The 23,468-nt window shown below is 54.1% G+C and overlaps 1 protein-coding gene across 2 annotated transcripts in view; it reads left to right on the forward strand.

The window, feature by feature from the left end:
• SRRM3 (serine/arginine repetitive matrix 3) overlaps positions 1–23,468 on the forward strand; it is a 52,679-nt gene that overhangs the window by 22,201 nt on the left and 7,010 nt on the right. For both annotated transcript variants that reach the window (XM_059693511.1, XM_059693513.1), the window contains exons 3-11: positions 2,266–2,367; positions 11,042–11,170; positions 11,507–11,584; positions 12,102–12,131; positions 12,570–12,632; positions 12,753–12,788; positions 14,656–14,706; positions 15,202–15,303; positions 15,656–15,833. In XM_059693511.1, coding sequence (XP_059549494.1) covers positions 2,266–2,367; positions 11,042–11,170; positions 11,507–11,584; positions 12,102–12,131; positions 12,570–12,632; positions 12,753–12,788; positions 14,656–14,706; positions 15,202–15,303; positions 15,656–15,833 — 769 coding nt within the window. The remainder of the gene's footprint in view (positions 1–2,265; positions 2,368–11,041; positions 11,171–11,506; positions 11,585–12,101; positions 12,132–12,569; positions 12,633–12,752; positions 12,789–14,655; positions 14,707–15,201; positions 15,304–15,655; positions 15,834–23,468) is intronic.

Genomic DNA, 23,468 nt, shown 5'->3' on the forward strand with positions numbered 1-23,468 from the left:
TAGACTGGAGTCTCCAACAAAGGTAGCTCTCCAGTCACCATCCCCCTCCCTTCCCATCTCTTAGTTGCAGCCTGGTGGGTGAAGGCCACAGCCACTCTGAAACCCAACAATCCAGGCTTTTAGCCCAAGCCTGTGACCTTGGGCAAGCCCCAATTACTTGCCTTCCAGAATTGTTCTGAGGGTCCTGTGGACTAAAGCATGACAGGGCTCCTCTGCCCCGAGTCAGTCCCCAGCAAGTGCTCCACAAACACTAGGGACCCTTGCCCTGTTATCAAAGCTAGTCATTAATATCCATTTCTAGAAACACTGGTTCATTCGCGTTTATTTACCAGGTTCTCAGGCATTTGACAAATATTCCCACTAGTCACAGGAACACGCATTCTTTGGCCTCATTAAAAAGCAATCCCTTCCTTAATATTGATGGATGGTCGGCTAATTCACTGGTGATTGATGCTGCATTTGGAAACACCTTCCAGGGTAGCCTCTGTGTGCAGCCTGCAATCACCATAGGGGTGGGGACAGAGCCCACAGCCTGTGCAATGTGATGTTCTCACCCCCACCACAAACATCTCCCACCCACCCTACCGAGGTCCTTTCCTGTGAGGACACAATGGCAATGGTGGTGGTGGCAAGGTGGCCTAGTTGGGCGTGGAGCTTTGAGCCCTCCCCTCTCCCTTGTTCCGTTTCCTCTTTTATAACATGGGAATAGTGAGGCCATCCACCCTCTCAGAGCTACAGTGGAAATCAAATTAATGACAAAGAAAGGGATTATCTAGGAGCCCTAGGTCTGGGCAAGGACATTTTCCACTCTGGGGAAATCTTTTAAAATACAGTGTCTCCTCATCCTACCTCAGCCCCAGAGGGCAACCCAGGAAGTCCCCAAAGCAGGAACAAATTTGGCATGTCCTTCCCGTACCGTGGAGTGGGGACGAGGGACACAGACAACATTGACTTTTAGTCTGAGGGTTTGGCCAATGCTAGCCAGGCCTCCTGTGTGGCCTGAAGTTGGCAGATGCTGCCACTTCCACAAAGAGTGAATGGTTTGGGTACCAGCCTCCCTTCCATGTCAGCCTTTGCCTCCTGGGAATGCAGAGTGAAGAGATCCAGGTGGCTCCTGACCTGGGACCCTGCTGATCTGGCAGGGGCCTGGAGTAGAAAATGGCGGAGAGCCTCTGTTCCCATCACTCTGGAACAAAAATCCTCAATCACTATGATTTATTGAGTACCTACTATGTGATGGGCAAAGGACTGTATATGCATCATCTCTCTTAATCCTTATGATAACCTTGAAAGGCAGGTTACTATCTCATGTCACAGATGTAAGGGCTAAGGCTAAGAGAGGTGTATGAACTTGTCCAAGGTCACAAAGCTAGGCAACTGCGGGGGGGGGGGGTGGTGCCAGGACTCAAAAATAGGACTGCCTGGCTCTCCTGCCTCACCCATTAATCACTGTCCCACATAGCCTCGGCTGAGAGGCTTGACCTCAAGAGATACGAGGAGAGAGGAGAATAGGAGATGATGGTCACACTCACACTTGAGACCTGTTTGCCCAATAACGGGCAGCAGCTGTCACAGTGGAGCAGTGAGAGAGGGTGAAGACTGACTCCAGGGTGTAGGAGTGAGGATAAGGAGTAAACAATTCTTGCCTTTGATCCCTAGCCTGAGATCTGGTTCAGGGAGGGAGGAAGGGAGAAGGGAGAAGAAAAGTGAGAACTTCCATTCAAGGCACAGATTTCATGCACCCCACCCCACCACCCACACAGAGAGAGACAATGGATCTAGCACTGGGATCCCCAGCAAGCCACTTGGCAGCCTTGATCCTGCAGAGATGGGGATGCTCGAAGAACCTCCCAAGGTTATTGTGAGGATCAGATGTCCTTGAGGCTCGGAAAGCAGAAAAAGCCATGGATTCTCACTTCTCCCTGAAATGTGTCCAGAGTGAATGTAGTTGGGATGTGGGAGGGGGGCCTCCCCTGGGGGTGGATGAGGGCCAGGGGAAGAGCATAGCCTCACCTAGCTGGTCTCCCCACCTCTGGGAACAAATCTTCCTTTCGTTTATTTGTTTGCCTGGCTGGTTGTTTGTTTAGTTGGCTGGTTGGCTGCTTTGGTACAAAGTGGGCAGGCCTTGAGCTTCCTCAGCGTTGAAAGCGTTGCTTGGACAGATCATCCCAAACTGGAAAGTGCTCTTTTGACAGGACTCGGGGAGGGGCAGGGGAGGACACAGGCAGGAAGAGAGCAGTCATCACCCTCCCCGCACCCCTGCAGGTACTCTGAGGAGGAAACCCGGCAGAAGGTCAGGACTTTCCGGCAGATGCTGATGGAGAAGGAGGGCATGCTCACGAGGGAGGACCGGCCTGGAGGCCACATGTGAGTGCCACCTGTGTGGGGGCAGGGGAAGGGAGGGTGCAGGCTCAGGCAGCAGCTGGGTGCCAGAGGGGCCTTTCCAAATGCTCCTTCTGAGGGTTGGGGGTCTGCAAGGAAGAGAAGAGAGACATGAACTCTGTCCACTGGAAGCTCCAGCCTGGCCCAGGCACAAGGCAGGGCACCAGGGCATCACTGGGACCTGCCCCTGCTCCCTGGGTTCTATCTATGGCCCAAGAGTGGGAGAGGCAGCCCAGATCTCAGGTCAGGGAATCATAGGCTGCAAATCAGGAAACCTGATAAATGTTCTGACCCCAAGCACTGTCATAGGTTGACAGTGGGACCCCAAGGTAGTCCCTGTGCCCCAACTCTTACCACCCATACAATGGCCTCCAGAGTAAACATGTACTCTCGAAAGCAAGACTCAACACACCAAATGCCATTGTTAGCGTGGCCAAAGTCTTGCCAGAGAAAGAGGGCATGAGCGTGTGTGTGTGTGTGTGCGCGTGTGTGTGCGTGTGTGTGTGTGTGTGTGTGTGTGTGTGTGTGTGTGTGACATCTCTGCACCTGTCATAGGGCAGGAGACGCCTGTCACAGGACTGGTGGGCTATAGGCCCCCAGGAGGGCTTTGGATAAACAGGGAAGTTATAGAGAGGTCAACTTTGTCTCATTTAGAGAAGAACTGGGAACTACTCAAAACTGTACAGAATGGAGCAGACTGCCATAGGAGGACGGGACGGCCTGTCCCAGAGTGTCCAGGCATGTCTGGATGGCCAGATGCCTGGCAGGCAGCGTGCACTGGGTGTCACTGAATTCACTCTGATCGATCTTCCCCTTGCAAAGCCTCAGTGTCCCTGGCCCGTTGTGGCACTCCCTGCTTCTTACCTCACTTAAACCTCCCCTCTCTGGCCTGGGTAGGAGTGAAAGCAGAGTCAGAGCAGCCTCAGGCTTGTGGGGGGCTCATGGGTGACGTGGGGGCCAGGCCCAGTTGGCCTCTCCCTCTTCCTCTCTGGTGGGAATAGGTGATGCCACCACTAACTCCTTCTCTCCAGCCCCCCGGAACTCCCAGCAGCCCTCCCAGCTCCTGTGCCTTCCCCCTCATGCCAGCCAGTTCCCTACAAAGCAAGGCCAGCCCTTCTCTTCCTCTCTCAAACCTCCTGGTAAACCAGATCCACCTGCTGCTGCCTGCACCACCTCCAAACCCAACAGGGCCTGGCTTGCGGACTGGTGCCCCTCCAATCACCCAGGACTCCTCTGGAATTCATCTGCCCTTTCCCCTCCGATCCAGTGTGAGGGTGTGAGGCCTTCTCTGGACTCTACCTGGCACCTTCCCTGGGCCCTTCCAGCTCAGGCCTGCCCTTTTCCCCTCCCCTGGGCTCTTTCCTATTAATCTAGTTATTGTCCTTCCTCAGTTCTGCTTTCTCCTCCAGCTACCAGCCCACATTTTTCTCTCCTTTCTCAATCAAAAATTTTTAAAATATATTTTTATTGATTTCAGAGAGGAAGGGAGAGGGAGAGAGAGATAGGAACATCAGTGATAAGAGATAATTATTGATTGGTTGCCTCCTGCACACTCCCTACTGGGGATTGAGCCCCCAACCCAGGCATGTCCCCTTCCCCAGAATCGAACCAGGGACCCTTCGGTCCGTAGGCCGACTCTCTATCCACTGAGCCAAACCAGCTAGGACTCAATCAAATTTTTCTGGAGTGTGTGGCATGCATTGCCTCAACTTCCTTAAGCCATGAAGATGTGGTGACTTGCTCAGGCTATGGCCTCTACCACGCTGTGGGCCTGACCTCTCTGGCAGTTGTGTTTCCACCATTAGGCTTCCCCTTCTGAAAACCTACTTTCCCCCCTGGCTTCCAGCATGCAGTTCTCTGGGAATTCCTCCTGGCCCTCTGACGGCTTCTGCTGTCTCCCTTATCCCTGCCCACTTCCTAGAGGTTGGTGCCCCTCCCCGAAAGGTTCCATCACGCCCTCAGGTCGCTTCCTTCTGCCTTCCCTCTTCTCCTGGGGGAATCTTATCCCTTCTACAGCTGAATGCTCTCCTGTTAGTGGATGATTCCCAGGTCTTTTCCAGGAGTCTTGATCTTATCTTTCCTTAAGTGAACGAACAAGTGAATGATGCATTTAAGAACTGGGACGCACTGAGAAATATGCCATGGGAGTGTTGCAGTGTCTCCACCATCAAAAGAAATGTCCTTGAGGATCTGTGCTGCATGCCTAACTCTGAGCTAGTGCAACGAGGAGGGAGGAGAGGAGGGGGAAGACGTGCCTCCTGCTCTCTGGGTGGGAACACAAACCTGAAACCTGAAACCAGGAATTACTGGCAGCTCCTGACAATGTGGCCACTTGAACCTTTCAGCCCTGTGCATGTTCAGTTGGAAAACTGAGGGGGACAGGCTAGGGTTGTCAGTCAGGAAAGGGTCCTTGGAAGACTTGACAGTCAGGGAGAGCTCCTGGTCTGGAGGCAGAAGACAAGGTAGACTTGGCAGGATCCTGGGACCCCACTAGCACATGAGCTCCATGAAGGTAGGATCTTTCATCAGTTTTGTTTACTGCTATATCCCTGGTGCCTAGAACAAGGCAGCTTGCCCATCTTCCCTGAAGCCTCGGTTTCCTCCTTTACACAGGAAAGGGGATCAACCAGAAGGCTTCTTTTAGTTCAGGCAGCCAGTATGGTGTGAAAATGTCACTCCAAAAAGTGACTATAGCCAACTAAGGATTGCTGATGGTGCGCCCTAGATAACTCAGGGGCTGGGAGGAGCTGTTTGTGGTGCTGAACCCAAGGCCGGAGGCACAGAGATGAGATCGGTCCTGTACTTGCCTTATTGTAGACCTTCAATTCTTAGCTCAGAGTGTGGGGTAGTGGAGGGAGAGTGCAGGCTCTGGTGTCAGACACTCCACCTGTCCAAACCTTTAAGTTCAATGTTAACCGCCTGGGCTATGGATTCCTGCTCCACCACACTCCAGCTGTGCGACTTGAACAGGTCCCTAACTTCTCTGGGCTTCCACCTCTTTACTTATAAAATGGAGATATTAGTACCTGCCTCATAGGACTGTTGAGGAAATTAAATGAGACAATGACTGTAAACGTGAAGAATAGTCACTAGCACACAGCAGACATGTATCACTGCTAGATGGCCAGCACCACTATCTTAGTCAGCTCAGGCTACTATACAAAAATACCAGAGATTGGGTGGCTTTGTTGTATAACAACAAAAACTTGTTTCTCACAGCTCTGAAGGCTGGAAGTCTGAGATCATGGTCAGGTTCAGGTGAGAAATGTCTTCTGGGTTGTAGACGGCGACCTTCTTATATCCTCACGTGACAAAAAAGAAAGCTAGCTCTCTTGTCTCTTCTTATTGGGGCACTAGTCCCATTCATGAGCACTCACCCTCATGACCCAATTACCTCCCAAAGGCCCTGCCTCCTAATACCATCACATTGGGATTACAGTTTCAACATATGAATTTGGAGGGGACACAACATTCAATCCATAACATCCACGATCCCCATGATCACAGGGAAGCCTGGCAATGGCGAGTGTTAGATTGATCTTAACTTGTTCCCCTCTGCCTGAGTTTCTCCACCTTCTCTGCCAACTGTGAGATTCTCTCAGGGATTTATAAAGCCCTCTGACCACCCAGCAGTCCGTGCTCATGCCTTTGGCTTCCTGACCCTGATACCCCACACGCACTCATAGATGGGTAATTTGAGATGTGTAGAAATTCAATACCCTCTCAGAATAAGATGACAAAGAAGAGCCAGCTGAAGGATTTCCACCGTGTGTGTGTGTGTGTGTGTGTGTGTGTGTGTGTGTGTGTGTGTCTGTCTGATTTTAACTGTCTATGAGCTGTAAGAGCCCATGACAACTCCCACTCAGGAAAGGGTCTCAACAAAGACAGAGTCACTCCCAGAGCTTTTTATCCCCAGGGATCATCAGTCTTCCTTAAGTTGATTGACTGGTTTGAGTGACAGTCTCTTGGGGCAGTCCCACCTCAACCAACACGCCACCTGTCTACCCTCCATACTGGATGCCAGAACATCACACTGCTGCAGTATCTGGATGTGACCCCATAGATGGTGGGAGCCAGTGGAAGGTGTGATGTGGTCAGACAGGTGCGTGGAGGCTTTACCCTTTGAAAGATGATCAGATGGATGAAACTGTGGAGAGAACAGTGGAGCAGCTGGGGGAGAGGTGATGGAGAGAAATAGTGAGGTCTCAGAGACCTGGAGACTTTTGTCTTTGGAAATGATTGGTGTGGGGAGTCCTATTTTGCCCCCAAAACCTTCTGTAGGTTCCTCATCATCCATGCAATCAAGTCTGGACTCCCTGGCCTGGCATTCAAGGCCTCCACACACTAGACCCAGCCTGGTCTCGCACTCTCAGCATCACACAGCAGCCGGCCTGACCTACTGGCAATTCTCAGCTATGCCCTGTATGTTCTCACTCCCATATCTTTTCTCATTCTGGGCCCTCAGCCTCAAACACCCTAGCCTTTTCTGCACAGACTCAAAACACCCCATCATCCAAGGTTGCCTCTAAAAACCACTTTGCCCATATTGCCAGGATAAAAGTAAAACTTTCTCTTCTTTGGAATGCATATGTTTTCTTTATTTCTTGGGGCTGCTGTCAGTTCTTTTTTCTTTTTTTTACTCTAATAGACAATGACAACTTTTAAGAATAATTGTTTTCATAGTTTTATAATACAACAAAATGTTTGGAATAGAGGGTTTATAGAGAACAAAATTCATAAGTTACTTTCTAACACTGTGAGAAAATTCATCTTTTCTTTCTGTGCATCTAATTTTAGATGGAGTATGACCTCTCTGTGCCTCATTATTTTATCTGTAAATGGGAATATTAATGGTGGTACCCACATCAGAGGCTTGTTCTGAGCATTAAATGATTAAATACATGCAAAGTGCTTAGAATAGTACCTGGCACTTGCATTAGTAATTATAATATGCACAGTGTTATATTTTTGCCCGGCATTTTGAGAAGATAGAGGAGAGGCCTTGGGCCTGACTCATCTGTTTTCCTGCCGTCACTAAACCCCACAACCCCCCTCTCTCCAGGCCCCTGGTAGGCCTGGCACACTGGCTGAGTGAATGAGCAGGAGCAGAGAGGGCAGAGCCTTTGCCTGGGATCTGCCCCTCTTCTGTCTGGACTCATTCATCTGTCAATTGGCCATTATGCTCCTGGATAATGGAAAACAGAGCCAGTTAATTAGCAAAACTGCTGGCGGGAAGAAGGGCACGTGACAGGCGGTCTTTTCCCAGGTCAGAACCTTGCCCGTGGCAGCCCGTCCAGCATGTGTCCTGTGCAGTGCTGTGTTCATCCTCGATGTGTTCTTGGTCCCTCTGCAGTGGACTCTTTGGGCCTGCTTTGGTCAGTTACCTGGGCTTGATTTGTTCTGTCCCGGGGAGGAATGCCTCCCCTGCTGATTTCATGGACGTGCTGAGAAGTAAACTAGACCACAAACATGAACTTAAGAGTAGGAAATGTTAAACAAATCTAGAGCTCAGTACACACCCCCTCAACTCTGTCTACAAAGTAGGGAAGGGACAGCTGAGCTAACATCTACAGCAGGGAACCCCAGCCGCTAAGTCAAGGGCTATCCTGTTTGCACATGACTTCTCAAAGCCAATTGCACAGGTGAACTCACATTCTTTACTCAAAGGTCCCAAAACCATAGGGGATGTTCCTTAACCTCTCTGGGCCTCAGTTTTCTCATCTATAAAATGGGGGGAGGGACAATTTTTCTAAGTAGCTCTACATGGGATTTGTGAACTGCAAAGAACTATTTAAACATTAGAAAATATTGTTGTTAGTGATATTGTCATCTAGGAAAGGCAGGATAGGAGAACCCTGGGAGATCTTGCAAAGCAGATGTGGTGGTACCAGCCCCACAAAACTAGCAAAAGAGGCCTACTCCCATTGACATCCCTGGAACTCCCAGAACAAGTCTTACCAGAAGGTTCTGAGACCTTGTGCCTCTCCCTGAGCCTGCTACTCATACCCTGTGCCTGCTCTCAAGTAAACCTCTCAGAAGGGACTGAAGCATGAAAGAGGCCAAATGGCAAGGCCCTAAGGAGGGAGGATGGGGTAGAGGGGAGAGAGTTCTGTCCCAGGACAGAGGAAGAAAGGGGGCTGCCAGCAGAGTAAGGGGGCACAGTGAGGGGTGGGGCTCAGTGAGGGGTGGGGCTCAGTGAGGGGTGGGGCTCAGTGAGGGGTGGGGCTCAGTGAGGGCCTACACTCAGTGGCTCACTCGGCTAGGATGTTAGGAGGCAAGAAGGGCTCCCTGCAGAAGGCAGTGCCCAAACTGAGCTACTTTATTTTGTCAACAGCCGTCCTCATTTTTGTGTCCAGATAAGCAGAAGCCCCCTCTCTCACTGGCTCCAAACAATGTTGGAATGCCCTTACGTTTTGCTAAAGACTAACTTTTTTTTTTTTTTTAAATATATTTTATTGATTTTCTTACAGAGAGGAAGGGAGAGGGACAGAGAGCCAGAAACATCGACGAGAGAGAAACATCGATCAGCTGCCTCCTGCACACCCCCACTGGGGATGTGCCCGCAACCCAGGCACATGCCCTTGACCGGAATCGAACCCGGGACCCCTCAGTCCGCAGGCCGACGCTCTATCCACTGAGCCAAACCGGTTTCGGCTAAAGACTAACTTTTATGTGTCAGGCATTTGTGTGGCTGAGGGCTGTGGGGGGTGAGTTGGGGATTTCAGGGACAGGGACAGGAGGTGGGAGGCCACTGGCTTCGGGAGAAGAGCGTGGGGAGAGCACAGAGGTTTGAGTGAAGGGATGTGGGGGTGTTTGACTCTGTGGGGGTGGGGGGAATGACATGAGCCTCTCCCCCATCACTCCAGAAAAACCTCCTGTACTACCTGGATGACTTCAAGGCTGCCAGGGTCACGTTAGGGAACCGGATGGCATCACTGAGATTCTAGATTAGCAGATTGCTGGAGATTTGTTTCTGAAGATTCTTTTCCCTCCGTCGCTGTGGTCTGCCTTTCTTGTCCTGTATCTCTTTCATGTGTCACTACTGCTTTTCTCCCTGCAAGAGGAGGTGTTGGTGTGTGAGTGTCAGACTGAGCTCCCCATCTAACAGTGGTGACCCTGTGTGTGGGGGGAGGGGGGAGGGGGATGACAACGGGACAACAGGAGCTTCAAAGACAGAATCTCACTTAATCCTCTCCTCAAAGCTGGGATATTCTTTCCTTGTTGGATAGATAAGGACCTTGAGGCTCAGTGAGCTTGGTCATGCCTGGATTCAGACCTGTCTGTGTGAATCCAAAGCTCATGTCATGTTTTTAACACTCTGCCATCCAAGTCCTGGCCTCTCTCTCTCTCAGGGCAGGGGAAGAATGAGCCAAGTGAATGGAATCCAGCCAGGTGAGGGCTGGATTAGGGGTGCAATGAGGGAGGGTAACTGAGCCTCCATGCAGGAAGGGCATTGTCTGAGCCAGCATGGAATGAAAAATAGTGGGGGTTGGGGGGGGCACCACCCTGGAACCGGTACCCTGGAGCTGGGCTTTTAGAGGGTGGCTTCTGGGTGTGTTTACTAAAAAGCAAAGTTGCAAAGCACTGGTTACCTAAGTGAATTCTCCCAAAGCCCTATAACAGTTATCACTCTCATTTTGGAGAAGAGGTTCAGAGAGGGGGCAGACAGGCACCAAGCCATACAATGACTTAGGGTCCGTGTGTGATGATGGCACAACTGCTGCTTCAAAACCCATGCGCTTGCCTTAAGTCCAGCTGCCTTTTGGAAAAAAGCATCATTCTCTGACATGCCCGCAGGGTGCAAACATCTGGCTGACGGCTGGGCTCCTGAACCAGGAGCAGGGCCAGGACCACCAGGGGCCCTGCTGAGTGTAGGGGAGAGCTCTGCAAGATGGATGGCGAGCATCCGAGGCGGAGCGCTGCCGCCAGGCAGTGATTGATGACAGCTCGGCAGCAGAAGAGCAAGGCGGCCTCCGGAGGCTGGAGGCTGCGGAGAGGAGGGCGAGGGGAAGCTATGCATATTTTAGAGAGGCAGCCAGGGCTGGAGGAAGGAGGGGTGTGGGGGAGGGAGGCAGTCGGGTGGGCAGGGGGAGGCAGCTCAGGGACAGGGACAGTGGGGTTAGGGAAAACCTTATCAGTGAGGGGGGCTCAGTGAGGGAAAAGGCTGGAGAGGATGAGCGGGCTTAGAGAGGGGAAAGGGGCTGGAGAATGGGGCAGTGAGGGTAAAGCGGACAGGGATCCGTGAAAGGGGCTCCATGGGGGGCGGGAAAGAGGGCTGGATTGGGGGTGCAATGAACGGGACTAAGGGACAGAGTCTGTGCGGGAAGGGGACTCAATAGGGGAGGGCCTCACTCAGGAGGGGGTGCTCACTGATGAGAGAGGGAGAGCTTGTAGAGGGAACTTAGACGGGGAGGGCTCCTTGCTCTTTTTTCTCTTTCACAAAATATGGCACCGTTAAGGCTGGGAGTCCTGTAAGGAAGGCTCCCCGCGGGATTCCCCAAATCCCCGCCTGACCGTCCAGGGGTCGAGGCTGCAGACCCCGGAGCCGGCCGCACCCCGCCTCCCTTGGACCTCTGGGGAGGAGCAGGCCTGGGGCGCTGCACTGAGAAAGGGGCGGCGGGAAGGCCGGGCCGGTGCTGAGCGTCACTGTCGCCGGCAGCGTGGCGGAGACACCGCGGCTGCCCGAGGGCGCCGAGCCAGGCCTGGAGTACGCGCCCTTCGACGAGGACGACGGCCCGGTGGACTGCGACTGCCCGGCCGCCTGCTACCGCGGGCACCGGGGCTACAGGTCAGCGCCCGGCGCGGAGGGAAGGACAGGGCCCGGGTGGGCGGGTGGGCGGGAGGGCCCGCCCCTTCACCTCCGCCCCGCCCCTTCACCACCGCCAGCCCCGCCCCTTCACCTCCGCCCCGCCCCTTCACCTTCGCCCCGCCCCCTCACCTCCGCCCCGCCCCTTCACCTTCGCCAGCTCCGTCCTCTCACCTCCGCCAGCCCCGTCCCCTCACCTCCGCCCCGCCCCGCCCCCTCACCTCCTCCCCGCCCCGCCCCCTCACCTCCGCCCCGCCCCGCCCCTTCACCTTCGCCCCGCCCCCTCACCTCCGCCCCGCCCCGCCCCTTTTCCCGCAGGACCAAGCACTGGTCCAGCAGCTCGGCCTCGCCCCCTCCCAAGAAGAAGAAAAAGAAAGGCAGCCACCGGAGGAGCCGGTGAGAGCGCCGCCGGCTGCGGGGGGGCGGGAGGGGCGCGGTGGGTCTCCCCTCCCGCGGAGTCTGCAGGGACTCACCGCCGCATTTGTGAGCCCGCCCTCGCTGAGCCTCGGCCCCTAACGAAGTGCTCTCCCCCTACTGACCCCGCCTTCACTCAACCCCCTTCCTTTTACCAGGCCCGCACTCCACTAGCTCCTCCCCTTCACCACGTTCCCTCTGAGTCCCCACATCGGCACTCACCCGCCCCAAACCTCAGAACCGGATACGCTGGCCTCTTTCTCAGACCCTCTGCCCCAGAACTAGACACACTGACCCCGTCCACCTGATGGGTACCCCTCTGCCCTTCCCCAGTAGCCCTGCCCTCCCCACCCCTCTGTGAGTGGCCTGGGTTGGAGGGGTTTGCCAGGGTCTCATCTGTGGTTCCCCCTCCCCTGTCCTGAGTGAGACCCTGGCAATCGTCTGGGGACCCAACTAACCCCGTCCAACTGTCTGTCCTTCTTTCTCCCCTGGCCCTCAGCAAAAAGAGGAGACTAGACTCGGAGTGCAGGTCAGTGATGAAGGCGGGCAAGGACCAGGAAGGGTTGGGGTGGGGGGGTTGTCTGTGGGTGGGTGAGATTCAAGGCCATCTCCAGAGGCAGGAGGCCTTGGACCTCAGCGCCTGGACCTTGGACACCAGCAGCTTTTCCCCACCAAGGCCAGAACTCCCATTATTGCAGCCTTTGGTTTGAACAGCCCCCTCTCACAATGCCAAGGAGGCTAGAAGGGTGACCAGGGACAACACGGGCAGTTCCATCAACTACCTCCAGGGACCTTGCCAACCCTCTGGGCCCGGTTCACTCTGTACAGCAGGCAGTTGGCTTCATGGCCTGGAATCCCCTTTCCAGCTTTGAGCCCAGGCACCCAGCCTCCCCTAGCCATTCCAGCTGCCCCTCCACCTCCCAGGCCCCAGTTCACTAGAGCCCACCTCCCACCCCTTTGTCCGCAGCTGTGGGAGCTCCTCACCCCTGCGCAAGAAGAAGAAGAGTGTGAAGAAGCACCGCAAAGACAGGTACCCCCCTCTCCTGGGGCTTCCTCTCACTTCCATGGGGCCCAGGACCAGGGCTGTGCTGCTTGGGTGTCCCTGAGTCACCCCAGATGGACTCAAGAGAACCCTTGTATGGCCCTACAGGTCTGATTCTGGGTCCAGGAGGAAGAGACGGCACAGGTGAGCGGTGCCCTGTGGCGGTGTGATAGGAGGATATGGTTAGAGGCTGGTGCCCCCCTGCAGAGACCAAAGCCCAAAGGAAGCCATGATGGGAGGGGGGTTTTGAGGGTCCTGCCCTGCTCTGCCCTCCCCCTCCAGGCACTCCTTCTTAGCCCCAGGCAGGGGACTGAGGGTGGGGGGAGGACAATGAAGACCAGTGATTTGCAATCCTTGCCTGTCCCATGAGTCAGCCTTGATGGAGGGACCCCAAGAATTTCCAGACAATACAGCAGTCCCAGTGTCTAAGGGGTGTGTCCGTAGTGGTGTCAGTTAGAAGGCAGAATTTGCAGGAAAAGGGCATGCCAGATAGAAGGATGCCTCAATTGGCAGAGACAGAGTGGGTGGGCTGTGGCTAGAGGTGGAGAATCTTGAGGGGCAGGTGCCAACCCCCAACAGGCCTGACTGCTATGGAGATGGCCTCCACCAAGGCAGGGCTGAGAGCCAACATGAACCTTTGAAGCAGGACAGTGACTTACTCAGGATGGATTGGGAGAGAGGACAGGAGGAAGTGAAAGATAGGAGCTCAGGCAGAAGCAGGGGTGGAGAAAGTAGAACACTCAGCGTGGAGGGAAAGATGTGGGGCAGTCACATCCCTGTGGTTGGCATGAGAGCCAGAGCCCCTCCCAGCAGCCCTGAGGAGAAGCAGAGTCCCCAGCCCCATCTTTGCGGTGTGTATTTGCCTGTGGCCATTTGCCAGGGGGGAAGGAGCCTAATTGGACACCTAATCCTGGCCCTCCAATCTCCCAGTTTCCTCTTTCCCTTCCCCCAGTCCTTCTAGGCCAGTGTTGGCCCCTGCTGCCCTCAGTATGTCCCATCAGCTTGTACAGATCCTCTGGCAAGCACCTGTCAGTCCCGGGAAGGACCTAGAGATGAGCTAGGCTAGATAGCTCCAGATGGGGAGACTGAGGCCCCAAGCATACAACATGGGTTCTTCACCCAAACTTTTGCCCCTGCACTCCGTCCCCGCCCCGTCCCAGATATGCCTCCCATTCCTTTTGATCCTGTGAGAAATACCTCCCAGTGTTTCTTAGCACCACCTCATTTTTGGTCAGAAGAAAGCATCTGTTCAGGACTAGAGGATTGAGTCAGAATTTGGTGGCATCAGGGAGGTGGGGCTGAGAGACCTACGGGACCGGCATGAGGTAAGACCTTAGAGGGCTAATCAGAAGGCTCTCAATCCTTTTGTCAAAGGCAGGAATTGGGCTGTGGGGCCCACCGCAGAGAGCTGGATGGGATGGGATAGGGGTCCAGAGGAGTAATCCAAAAGCAGGGAGATCATGCCCAAGGGCAGGAAAATCACACCCAAGGGAAAGCATTTATTTTCTAAGCCCCTGGTGACTGACCCTGGGCTGGGCCACAGTCTAGAGAACAGAGAAGCAGGCTTGGGCTCTGTCTGGGCGGCCCCATCTGAGGAGACCTAGGGCATAGGGAACACAAATGAAGTGTGGAGGGCCACTCCCCACCCTGATAACTCATCAGAGGGGCCTGTCCCAAGACTTATGCAGAAGATACCAGTAAGGGCAGGTCAGCCTTCCTTCTGGGTCTGTGGCCACATCACCATTTAGCACTCCCAGAGGGAGCAGCAGTTAGGGCCCAGGCAGAAGGTGATCATGGGCCAGGATCTACTGGAGAAGGAAGGAACAGACTTGGCAGAATTGAAGGAACCAGAGCATGGAGTGGGATGGGCAATTCCATATCTGCCAGAAAGGCTCGGGTCAGAGGGGGGAACAAATCTCAGGTTCACACATAGGACAGCTGGGCTCCCTGGAGGCTCACTCTCCCCTGCCTGACTCAGGCTGTGCTGTCACCTAGCCTCTGCTTTCTGTAGATCTCGAAGCCCCAAGAGCAAAAGAAAAGAGAAGAACAAAGAGAGGAAGAGGTGAGCACTCTTCCCCATTCTCCAGCTCCTCAGCCCTTCTTCCCGCACAGCAAACCCGGCCCCCTGGAATCACAGAATCAGGCTCTTGAAGGTAGTTCATTTTGTACCCCCTGCCCAGGTGGAAACATTCAGACCCAGAGAGGAAGCCAAGAGCCCTCCAGAGTCGAGTCAGTGGCAGAGCTGGAACTGGAACCCAGGCCTCTTGCCTCGGGGTCCAGGGTCTTTTCAAGCTCAGTCCTTGTAACTCCCCTGCACCTCTCCAGGGTCACAAGAACAATAGCTGAGGGACGAGTGAGGTCTTGGGGGGCTGGGGCTATCTGGAGAAAAAGGCACCTTCTCCTAATTCCCACCAATGGCCCACAGGGCCTGGCTGGGCTTTGCACCAGTGTGGACAGCCTTTGCATTATTTTTGTAGGAGACTTGGGGAGGGGAAATTGGTCAGCTGTGGCTTCCATCAGGAAACAGAACTTAGGTACAGGCTGGTTTCTCTCCCAGGCCACACGAGTCCCCAGGCCGGAGGTCCCATCGCCACAGCAGCGGAAGTTCCCACAGCCCCTCACTCTCCTCCCAGGACAGTGATTCCAGATCGCCCAGCAGGTAGGTCCCGGGCCCTTGGGAGCACTCCGGTTGTGGCTGAGCCCGGCTTTCTGCTGGGGCTGAGCTCGGCTTTCTACGTATTAAATATACTCGAGGCTGGGGAGCCCGGCTGGTAGACAAGCAGCAATTAATCAGTGGGTAGTTTACCAGGGCAGTGCCAGTGCCAACTTGGAACTGGGCTAGGCATCCCAGACCTTGAATGGAAATCAAGGCAGTGTGCGTGGGGCTTGGCTCTCTAAATAGAAACGTTCCGGCCCAGTGCAAAGGCGGGTAGGGAGCTGCCCTTCCTGCGGGAAGCGGCCTCTAGTAGAGGAGCGTCCCACGCCGGCTCTCCTCACCTCCCCTGCCCCAGGCTGAGCCCCAAGCCCCGAGGCGAAGGTCGGAAGACGGGCAGCCAGCGGTCCAGCGGGAGCCGATCGCCTTCCCTGTCAGGCGGCAGCGGATGGGGGTCGCCCCAGCAGAACGGAGGCAGCCGGCAGCGGAGCGGAGCGCAGGGGGCCCGCCCGGGCTTGGCGCAGAGCCCGCCAGATGTACGTATGCCTGGCTTTGCAGAGGGTTCCTGCGACGCGCGCGGGCTGCGCCTTGCTGGGGCGGGGGCGTCGCTGCCGCGCGGGGAGGCAGTGAGCGTGTAACGGGGCGGGGGCGCTGCACGCCTTCCTCAGGCCGCCGCTTCCCCCTCCCCTGCGCCCTCCCTTGAATGGGAGCGGCCTGGAGTGCTTGGTTGTTATGCCCACCTGGCTCTAGTGGCCTGGGTGGGTGGGTGGGGGTGCTGCAGGCTTGGGCCACCCTTGAGCTTGGCAAAGTGAAGGTCAGAGAGGGTTACCACCGCGGCACTCAGCCATTTAGGTAAGGAGCTGAAGAGGAGCCAAGATCTCTTCCTCCCTCCCCCAGGCATATTGAGGAGGGAGGGGACGTGGCCACTGAAACAGGACTCCCCTGGGCATCACTTGGGCCCTAAGCCTCCCTCTCCTCACCAAGCCCTTCCCCCTCTCTGAGTGCTCTCTGCCCCTCAGCCCCTCACTAGATACCCCCCCCCCCCAGTCCCCTTGCCACAACAGAGTTGCATTTCTAAGGTCCTTTTCCCAGCCACTGCCCTCATCTGGACAGATGTCTCAAACCTGGGGGTTCCACTCTCCATCTTTCCTAAGGCACCTCCCAGGGTACCCATTGCTCCCTGGGAGACCACACCAACACCACCCCAAAAACTGTCCTCATCCATTCTCCAGGAGGCGCACAGATTTCTTGAAACCCGTGGGCAGGTGTGGTGATTGTAGGAGCTCGCAGCTGGATGGTAGGGGTTCTCCTAGACCCCAGGAGAGGCCTGTAGCCCCATTTTTGTCTGTTGATATTAGAGTACAGTGTAGAGGCCCCCTCAGGGAGAAGGGACTACAGCACTGACAGGGGCAGTGGGAGGGCACAGGGGACTTAGGGTGGGCAGTCTGCAGGTCCCGTCCCCCCTACACACACACACACACACACACACACACACACACACACACACACACCACAGGCAGCCCAGAAACCCTAGCAGGGCGGGAGCGCTGCTCCTCCCCAGACCTCAGGTCTCAGCAGCAAACCTGTACATGTCAGTTTCGTTTTGCTTTTTGGCTGTTTTCGTTTCACTCCCTTTCTTTTCTCAAATACCCTTAGTCCAGGACCTCAGCAAGGAAAGTCAAAGGGCACCTGACGAAAGGCTTTTGGTCTCAAGGTTAATTTTTGTTTAAGGACGTTACCTGTGTGGAAACTGCCCCTCCTGGACAGGGTGCCAGGCTTTTGAGCGCTGAGGGGCCTGGTCGGGCCATGTGGGAAGGATCACACCAGTGTCTCTGGATCTGTCCTGGGTGTGGGAGAGAGCACGCAGAGGTCGCTGAGGGCAAACAGGACAGGGACAGGTCTGAGACATGATGCCCAATGTCCTACCCCATGGGCACAAAGCCTGAACAGCACAGTGCCCCAAACACCTTCTCCTGGAGGCACCGAAAGGCATGTTTTTCCAGGTCAGGGTGGAAAGGAGGCCCCTTCCCACTGCTGGTCCCCTCCCCAGCCTTGGATGCCTGAGCAGTAGCCCCCACAAGGGCCCTGGGCATGTGCAGACAAAATGGTCACAGCAACTAGGTAGACCCGAGGAGTAAGCAGTCAGGGAAGGTGGCCTAGCCGCTGGCCTGGGGAGGAAGCCTTGGCAGCACCCCAATCTTCTCCCTCCCAAAGTGGGACTCCATTTTGACATTGCCCTGGGAGTTTCCTGGGAGGCAACACTTCGTTACTCCTTTCACAAAACATGGTCCCCCAATTCTCTCTCTACCCTCTGGGCTCTGGGAGTTCAAAGACTGCTGAGCATCCCCTGCCTCTCGCCTGCACCCAGATCCCCTCCTTGCCCTTAGAGCCTCTCTTAAAGTGAGATGAGGCTGGTTCTCTCTTGCCTCCTGGGAGGTGAGATGGGGGTCATAGACTTTGCCATTAACCAAAAATGTTTTTTGGGAAAAGCACTGGGGGTGGTATTCTTGGACTCTCACCTTTAAAAAGAGAGAGAGAGAGAAATGGAAAAAGAAAAACTCACCATTCTTAACCCCGTCTATGTTTCTGTTTTTGTTTTTGTTTTTAGCCTCCCATTTGAAACGTGGTAATATTGTGATTCCATTTCTTGTTTAGTGGCAAGGGAAGAGGGTGGGGAAGTTTCTGTAACTCTTCCTGTTATTTTATTTCATTTTTTGTTTGTATTTTCTTTTCCTTTTTTTTTTCTTTTGTAATGTACAGAAATGCAAACTGTCTCTCTGGGTTTTTTTCTATCCTCTCTGTTGTTCTAGAATTTTGCTTTTGTGCGTTACTGTGGGAGCCTCTCCTCCTAATGCAGAAATGGTGTTTGAATTTCAGTGAACATTAATCATATACATACCTCTATAGAATTATTTTTCCTTTGTAATCAGAATTTAAAAGGGAAGATAACACTTAAAAAATCGTTTCCCAGGCCAACAGCTTCTGCCAAATCTGCAGCAGCAGCCATGCCTTCCCTCAACCCCAGGCAAAGGGCACTGGTGGAACTGCCTCAGCTTTCAAATGAACAAAAGTGGTGCAGGCCTTACTCGGGGCCCCTGTCTATAAGGAACTTTGGAGAGAAGCTGGAGACCCAAGGAGGGAGAGACTTGTCCCAGTCACCCAGGGGCCTTCCCAGAGCCGTGAGCTTCCTGTGTCTCCTCGGTTCTGTCTAGCATAAGATGCCGGCTGGGCATGGCAGGGCGAGCCTGGCAGAGGGTGCTGAAGACACCGGAGAGAGTTTAGCTCAGGTGAGGGCTTCAAAGCCAGACACTCCCAACCAGGAGAAAAAAAAATCCATCCTGGTTTTGAGACTGAGGCCATAGGATGCTGGCTCCCAACATCTCTTTGTTGTCCCATCCCAGGCCAGGGCTGAACCCCCAAAGGGATTTCTGGGTTCTGCTGCCTACTGCTCTCTGCAGCTCACAGAGATCAAATGACCAGCTCAAGACACACAGCATTTTAGAGGCAGATCTAAAAAGGAGACCCTCAAACCTCAAGACCCCGGCCACAGCCAAGATGTGGAGATGGTAGTCAATGGGAAGCACACTTCAGGAGCCTGAATAAGAGGAAGAGGAGGGGGAGGAGGAGGAGGAGGAGGAGGAGGAGGAGGAGGAGGAGGAGGAGGAGGAGGAGAAGGAAAAGGAGGAGGAGGATTTGGGAAGTGGATACTGGGGGCCTCAGCTCTTACCTTTCTCCTGGGGACCCCTCTAGATGTTGTTGGCTCTCTGAACTCCCCAGGGTATAGGTGAGCCTGGTGTTGCACAACTTTATATGACTGCAGCTTTAGCAAACCGGGGAACCCTAAGCCCTCACAGTTCACCCCTATGTGGGGAAAGAAATAATGAGGCACAATGAGGGAAAGGAAGCTGCTCAAGGTCACACCATGTGGGGTAGAAAAGTAAGACACTGAGCCCAAAGCCCAGTGAACTGGCCAGATAGGGTGTGCAGGGGTTGCAGCCTTAGGAGTGGGCCCCCTTCCTTGGCTCCACCTGGCCCTAGCATTGGAAGTGTTGAGGGAAGCCTCACCATTTGCTGAGATGCTTCATGAGCAAGGCCCCCAGGCTCTCTGGCCTCGGCCTCTGGTTCAAATTTCATCTCAAAATGGGAAGCCTAGAGTGACCCCAAGAAGAGGTGTCCATGGCACTGCCTGACCTGTCTCATCCAGGCCTCTCTCCTCAACACCCCAGGGGAGAGCAGTGACCATGGCTGGAGTGGGGAGGTGAGACTAGGAAGGGACACCTTGGCATTTCTTCTAGGCTGAAGCCAGAAAGCAGGAGGGATGGATTTTGCTACATGGTGCTGAAGCCCGGGGAAAGGGATAAGGCTGACTTGAGGCAGGATCAGTCCTCCACATTGAACCTGTGGTCGCCTTCCCTTTTAAATGCACAGCTCCCACTTCACCCCATCTGTCGCTCCGGTTGGCCTTGTTTAAACAGCTTCTCCTTCTTTCTGGCTGGGTCCACCTTTCTCTGTGTCTCTATTTCCTTCTTCCTCCTGCCTTTGCTTCTCTCTCTCTCTCTCTCTCTCTCTCTCTCTCTCTCTCTCTCTCTCTCTTTCTCTCTCTTTCTCTCTCTCCTTGAGCCTCTCTGTCTCTTTCTCTCCATACCCCCCTGAAATGGGCCTCTCTCCCCAGGCTGCAAGCCCCTCCTTCACCCGCCCTGTGGTTCTGCTCCCATCAGCTGCTTCCTGCATGCCCTCTGGAGGTTTTCTGTTGTTTATAGAGTTAAGAAAAGCTTGGCTATTGGAACCTGTGGTGGGAGGGGGGAGAGCAAACAGAAATGGCTGGGCAGGAGGCCCCTGCCATCCCTGGGACCAGACCAAAAGCCACACTTAGCTGCCATATGCCAACGCAGAGGGGGAGCGCAGCTCAAAGTCACTGTCTTTCCCCGTTCTGCATTCCCAATGCGGAGACCTTCTTTTCTTTTTTATTATTGCATTCCCGTCCCTGACCACTGAGAAGGTAGGTATCCCAGCTCAGCTGTGCGCTCGCTCGCTCCCATCTCCAGATAAGCCCTGCCACTCTGCTTGGTTTGAATGTGGTTTTCTTCCTCTTTCTCTCAGTCTCACTCCGGTTGGTTTTCTTCCCTTCCCTTTTCTTTCTTTATTTTAGTGACTACTCATTTGTAACTTGCATTTTCTCCAAATGAGCTACAAAGCTGTGTTTCCTGGTTTGTCGTTTGGTTTTCTTGACTACCTCCCCGCCAACAACAACTTTTCTGGTTCATTCCTCCCTCATTCCCACCTTCCCTGCTCCTTCTTCTTCCTCTCCACCCCACCTCCACCCCCACCTCCCAATCCTCCTTCATGCTCTCTCTCATTTTGTTGTCTGAATGCATTTCTGTGTGGTTTAGCATTCCAAGTTTGTGTTCCCATCCTGAACTCTATGCTGTGGTTGAGCCAATTTGATTTCTGTTGTCTGGAGTAACTGCTAAGCCTCTCACCCCTCACCCCTGCCAGCCCCTGGGGTGACTTGAGCAATAAATCTTTGTTGGAGGGGCCTGTGCTGGGCCTTTGCCCTCCGGATCCTGGAGGAAGTTCTGGCTGAGGTCAGGCCTGGGAAGAGAGCCCTTTCCCATCCTCTGGGGCCTGCTGGGCTCCTGCAGGTGCTGCCCTGGCTGAAGGCAGAGCTTTAGGGTGGGAGCTGCAGGACTTTGGGGCAGCAGCTGACACCAGGACTAAATCCCACAGCTCCATTTTGGGGTGTGATGGTGGTTGGGCTTTGGGTGGGGAGTGAACTGCAGGAGTAGGCACTGGACTTATTAGTTCTACTTTAAAAGTCTCTGTGGGGGATGGAAGGAACTCTCAGCTAACCCTCTGCTCTCTGAACCACTACCCAATCTAGAAAGGGGCTCCCTCCTTCCCCCAGCATCCTTCCACCTTCCAAATTTGAGTTTAATGTGCAGAATGATCCAGAAAGAATAATCAGTGGAGGCCACATATCCCCAACGTTAGGGCAGAACTAGGCTAGGTCCTGGGATTTGTGTCTTCTAGCCCAGTGCTCATCCAGCCACAGAGGTAGGTCCTCAAAGAGCTCATCTCCCCATCTCTGCCCTTTAAACTGTTTTCTTCCCACCTAGAAGCAGCTACAGAAGTTTGACATCCCAACCCTGTGAGGCCTCCCTGGACCTCATCTTTGATAAAAGAAGGGCTCATCTTCCCCCATGTTGACCCTAGGGGCAAGTCCCCAGTAGCTCACGTCTCAGAACATTCTTCAATCCTGGTGGTGCTAGGAGGGCAGACAAGGAAATTGTTCATGGAGGGAGAGAGCGCTGCTGGTCCGATGGAGGAGTGGAGGCCCCTCCTCAAGGAGTACCTGATGCGACCAGGCACCCAGACACAGGATCCTCAAATGCTGAGCTGGAGGGGCTAATTGCCCCAGATGCTCACTTATTCTTATCTGTAGGAATACCAGGCTCAGGCAACCACACTGTCCCTTGCTGCTCTCTTCCCCTTGTCTTTCCACCTCAAAAATTTCTTACATAAGCAAAAAGAAAAGATGTTGGATAGGAAGTCAGCGATCACCCAATATCATTGCACTTTTTTCTCTCCAAATCAACTGAATCAAATGGTTGTTTAGGTATCATATAAATTGAACCCGAGGTAAAGTTTTATTAAAACAATTAAGAAACTTAAAAAAAAAAAAGAAGATATCTGGGAGCAGGTGGTACCAAGGAGCAGAGGGGCTCCTGGGAGTAGGGCTCAGAGTCAGGTGAGGTCTAGCCTCACTCACTAATCCATTCATTCACACACATAGCAAGCATTTGCTGAGCACTCCTCCGTGCCAGGCCCTGTCTGAGTATCCATGCCAGGGTCGAGGCAGGCAGACCTGAGAGGGGACAAGCTGAACCATGGATGGGGAGCTCTGCCCATCAGGGTAGCCCCAGCCCTAGCACATGCTGGCACAACCCAAACTGAAGGAAGGAACAAGGGCCTGTGGGATCAGAGAGGAGTGCGCCTGACTCAGGGTGAGGCTCAGGGGAGGCTTCCTGGAGGTGGCGGCCTTGGGCTGACTGTAAAGAAGAAAGAAACATTAACCAGACTGTGAGAGAGAGGAGAGGGAAGAAGGGAGAATAGTTCCAGGCAAGAGTGACAGGACTCACACAGAACAGGCTTTGAGAGATGCGTGGTGGTCCCTGGCCACCAGTCCTATCTGGCAGTGAGATCCATGGTGTCTGGGCCTGTATCTTCCTCAATTCCTGAAGAATGAGGCCCAGCCAAGCTGGGGATGAGGGTCACCCTCTGGCAGGGTCATGGCAATCCTTTCATAAGGACTTCTGGAGGGATGGGTGGGTAAGGGTGAGATTGGCCCCCAGAGTCTTTCCCTGAGGGAAGGCACTATATGCCACCTACCTAGCAACATCTTCCTCCCACCCTCCATCGTCCTGGCACTTAGGGGACATGTTACGGGGCCCGAGGCCTCCTGCACTCCTCTGACCCTGTTTGTCTCTGCGGAAACAGTGAGTCATTTGTGCTCTGTAAAGAACCTCTCGACCCCTGAACAGGCCCACCCTGTTAGAAAGATTCAGTTATGACCATTTTCCCAATGGGAAAACTGAGGCCTCAGAGGTAAGTCACTTCTCTAAGGCCTCACAGCAAGTTCACATCAGGGTTGATTCCAGTGTGTTCACTTTGCCAATTACCAGAATCTTGGATTATGGCAGCCAATTGGCTTGGAGGAGGTGAGAGGGAAATGGAAAAGAGATTGGACTTCGAGACCAGCCAGACAGGAAGGGTCCAGCTCAGCACGAGGGGTCTGGCCCAGGGACTTGCGCCTCAATGGTTAGGGACAGTAACATCATGGGGGTGGGCATCCACCCAACCCAGACCCTTTTTATTCCTAATACTCCCAGACCAACAGTGGGAAGTGTAGAGGGCCTTGAGCGCCTGTGGGAAAGAACATGGTAGCCCTTGGTCTTCTTCCTTCCCTGCTGGCCTCTCCCCTGGAGTCAGAGATAGTGGCTTAGATCCAGAGTCTGGGTTGGAGCAGAATTCACATTCAGGTCCTAATTCCCAAGTTTAGTATTCTGCCTACTTGCCTTGCTACCCCTACCACCGCCGCCAAAGTGGCAAGCAAAGGCTTCGAAAAGGTGGGGTCCAGTGTCTCCTTAGGTGTGAGTACTATGCATTGGCTG

The sequence above is a fragment of the Myotis daubentonii genome, chromosome 4 (assembly GCF_963259705.1).
Source record: "Myotis daubentonii chromosome 4, mMyoDau2.1, whole genome shotgun sequence".
Classification (NCBI taxonomy): Eukaryota; Metazoa; Chordata; class Mammalia; order Chiroptera; family Vespertilionidae; genus Myotis; species Myotis daubentonii.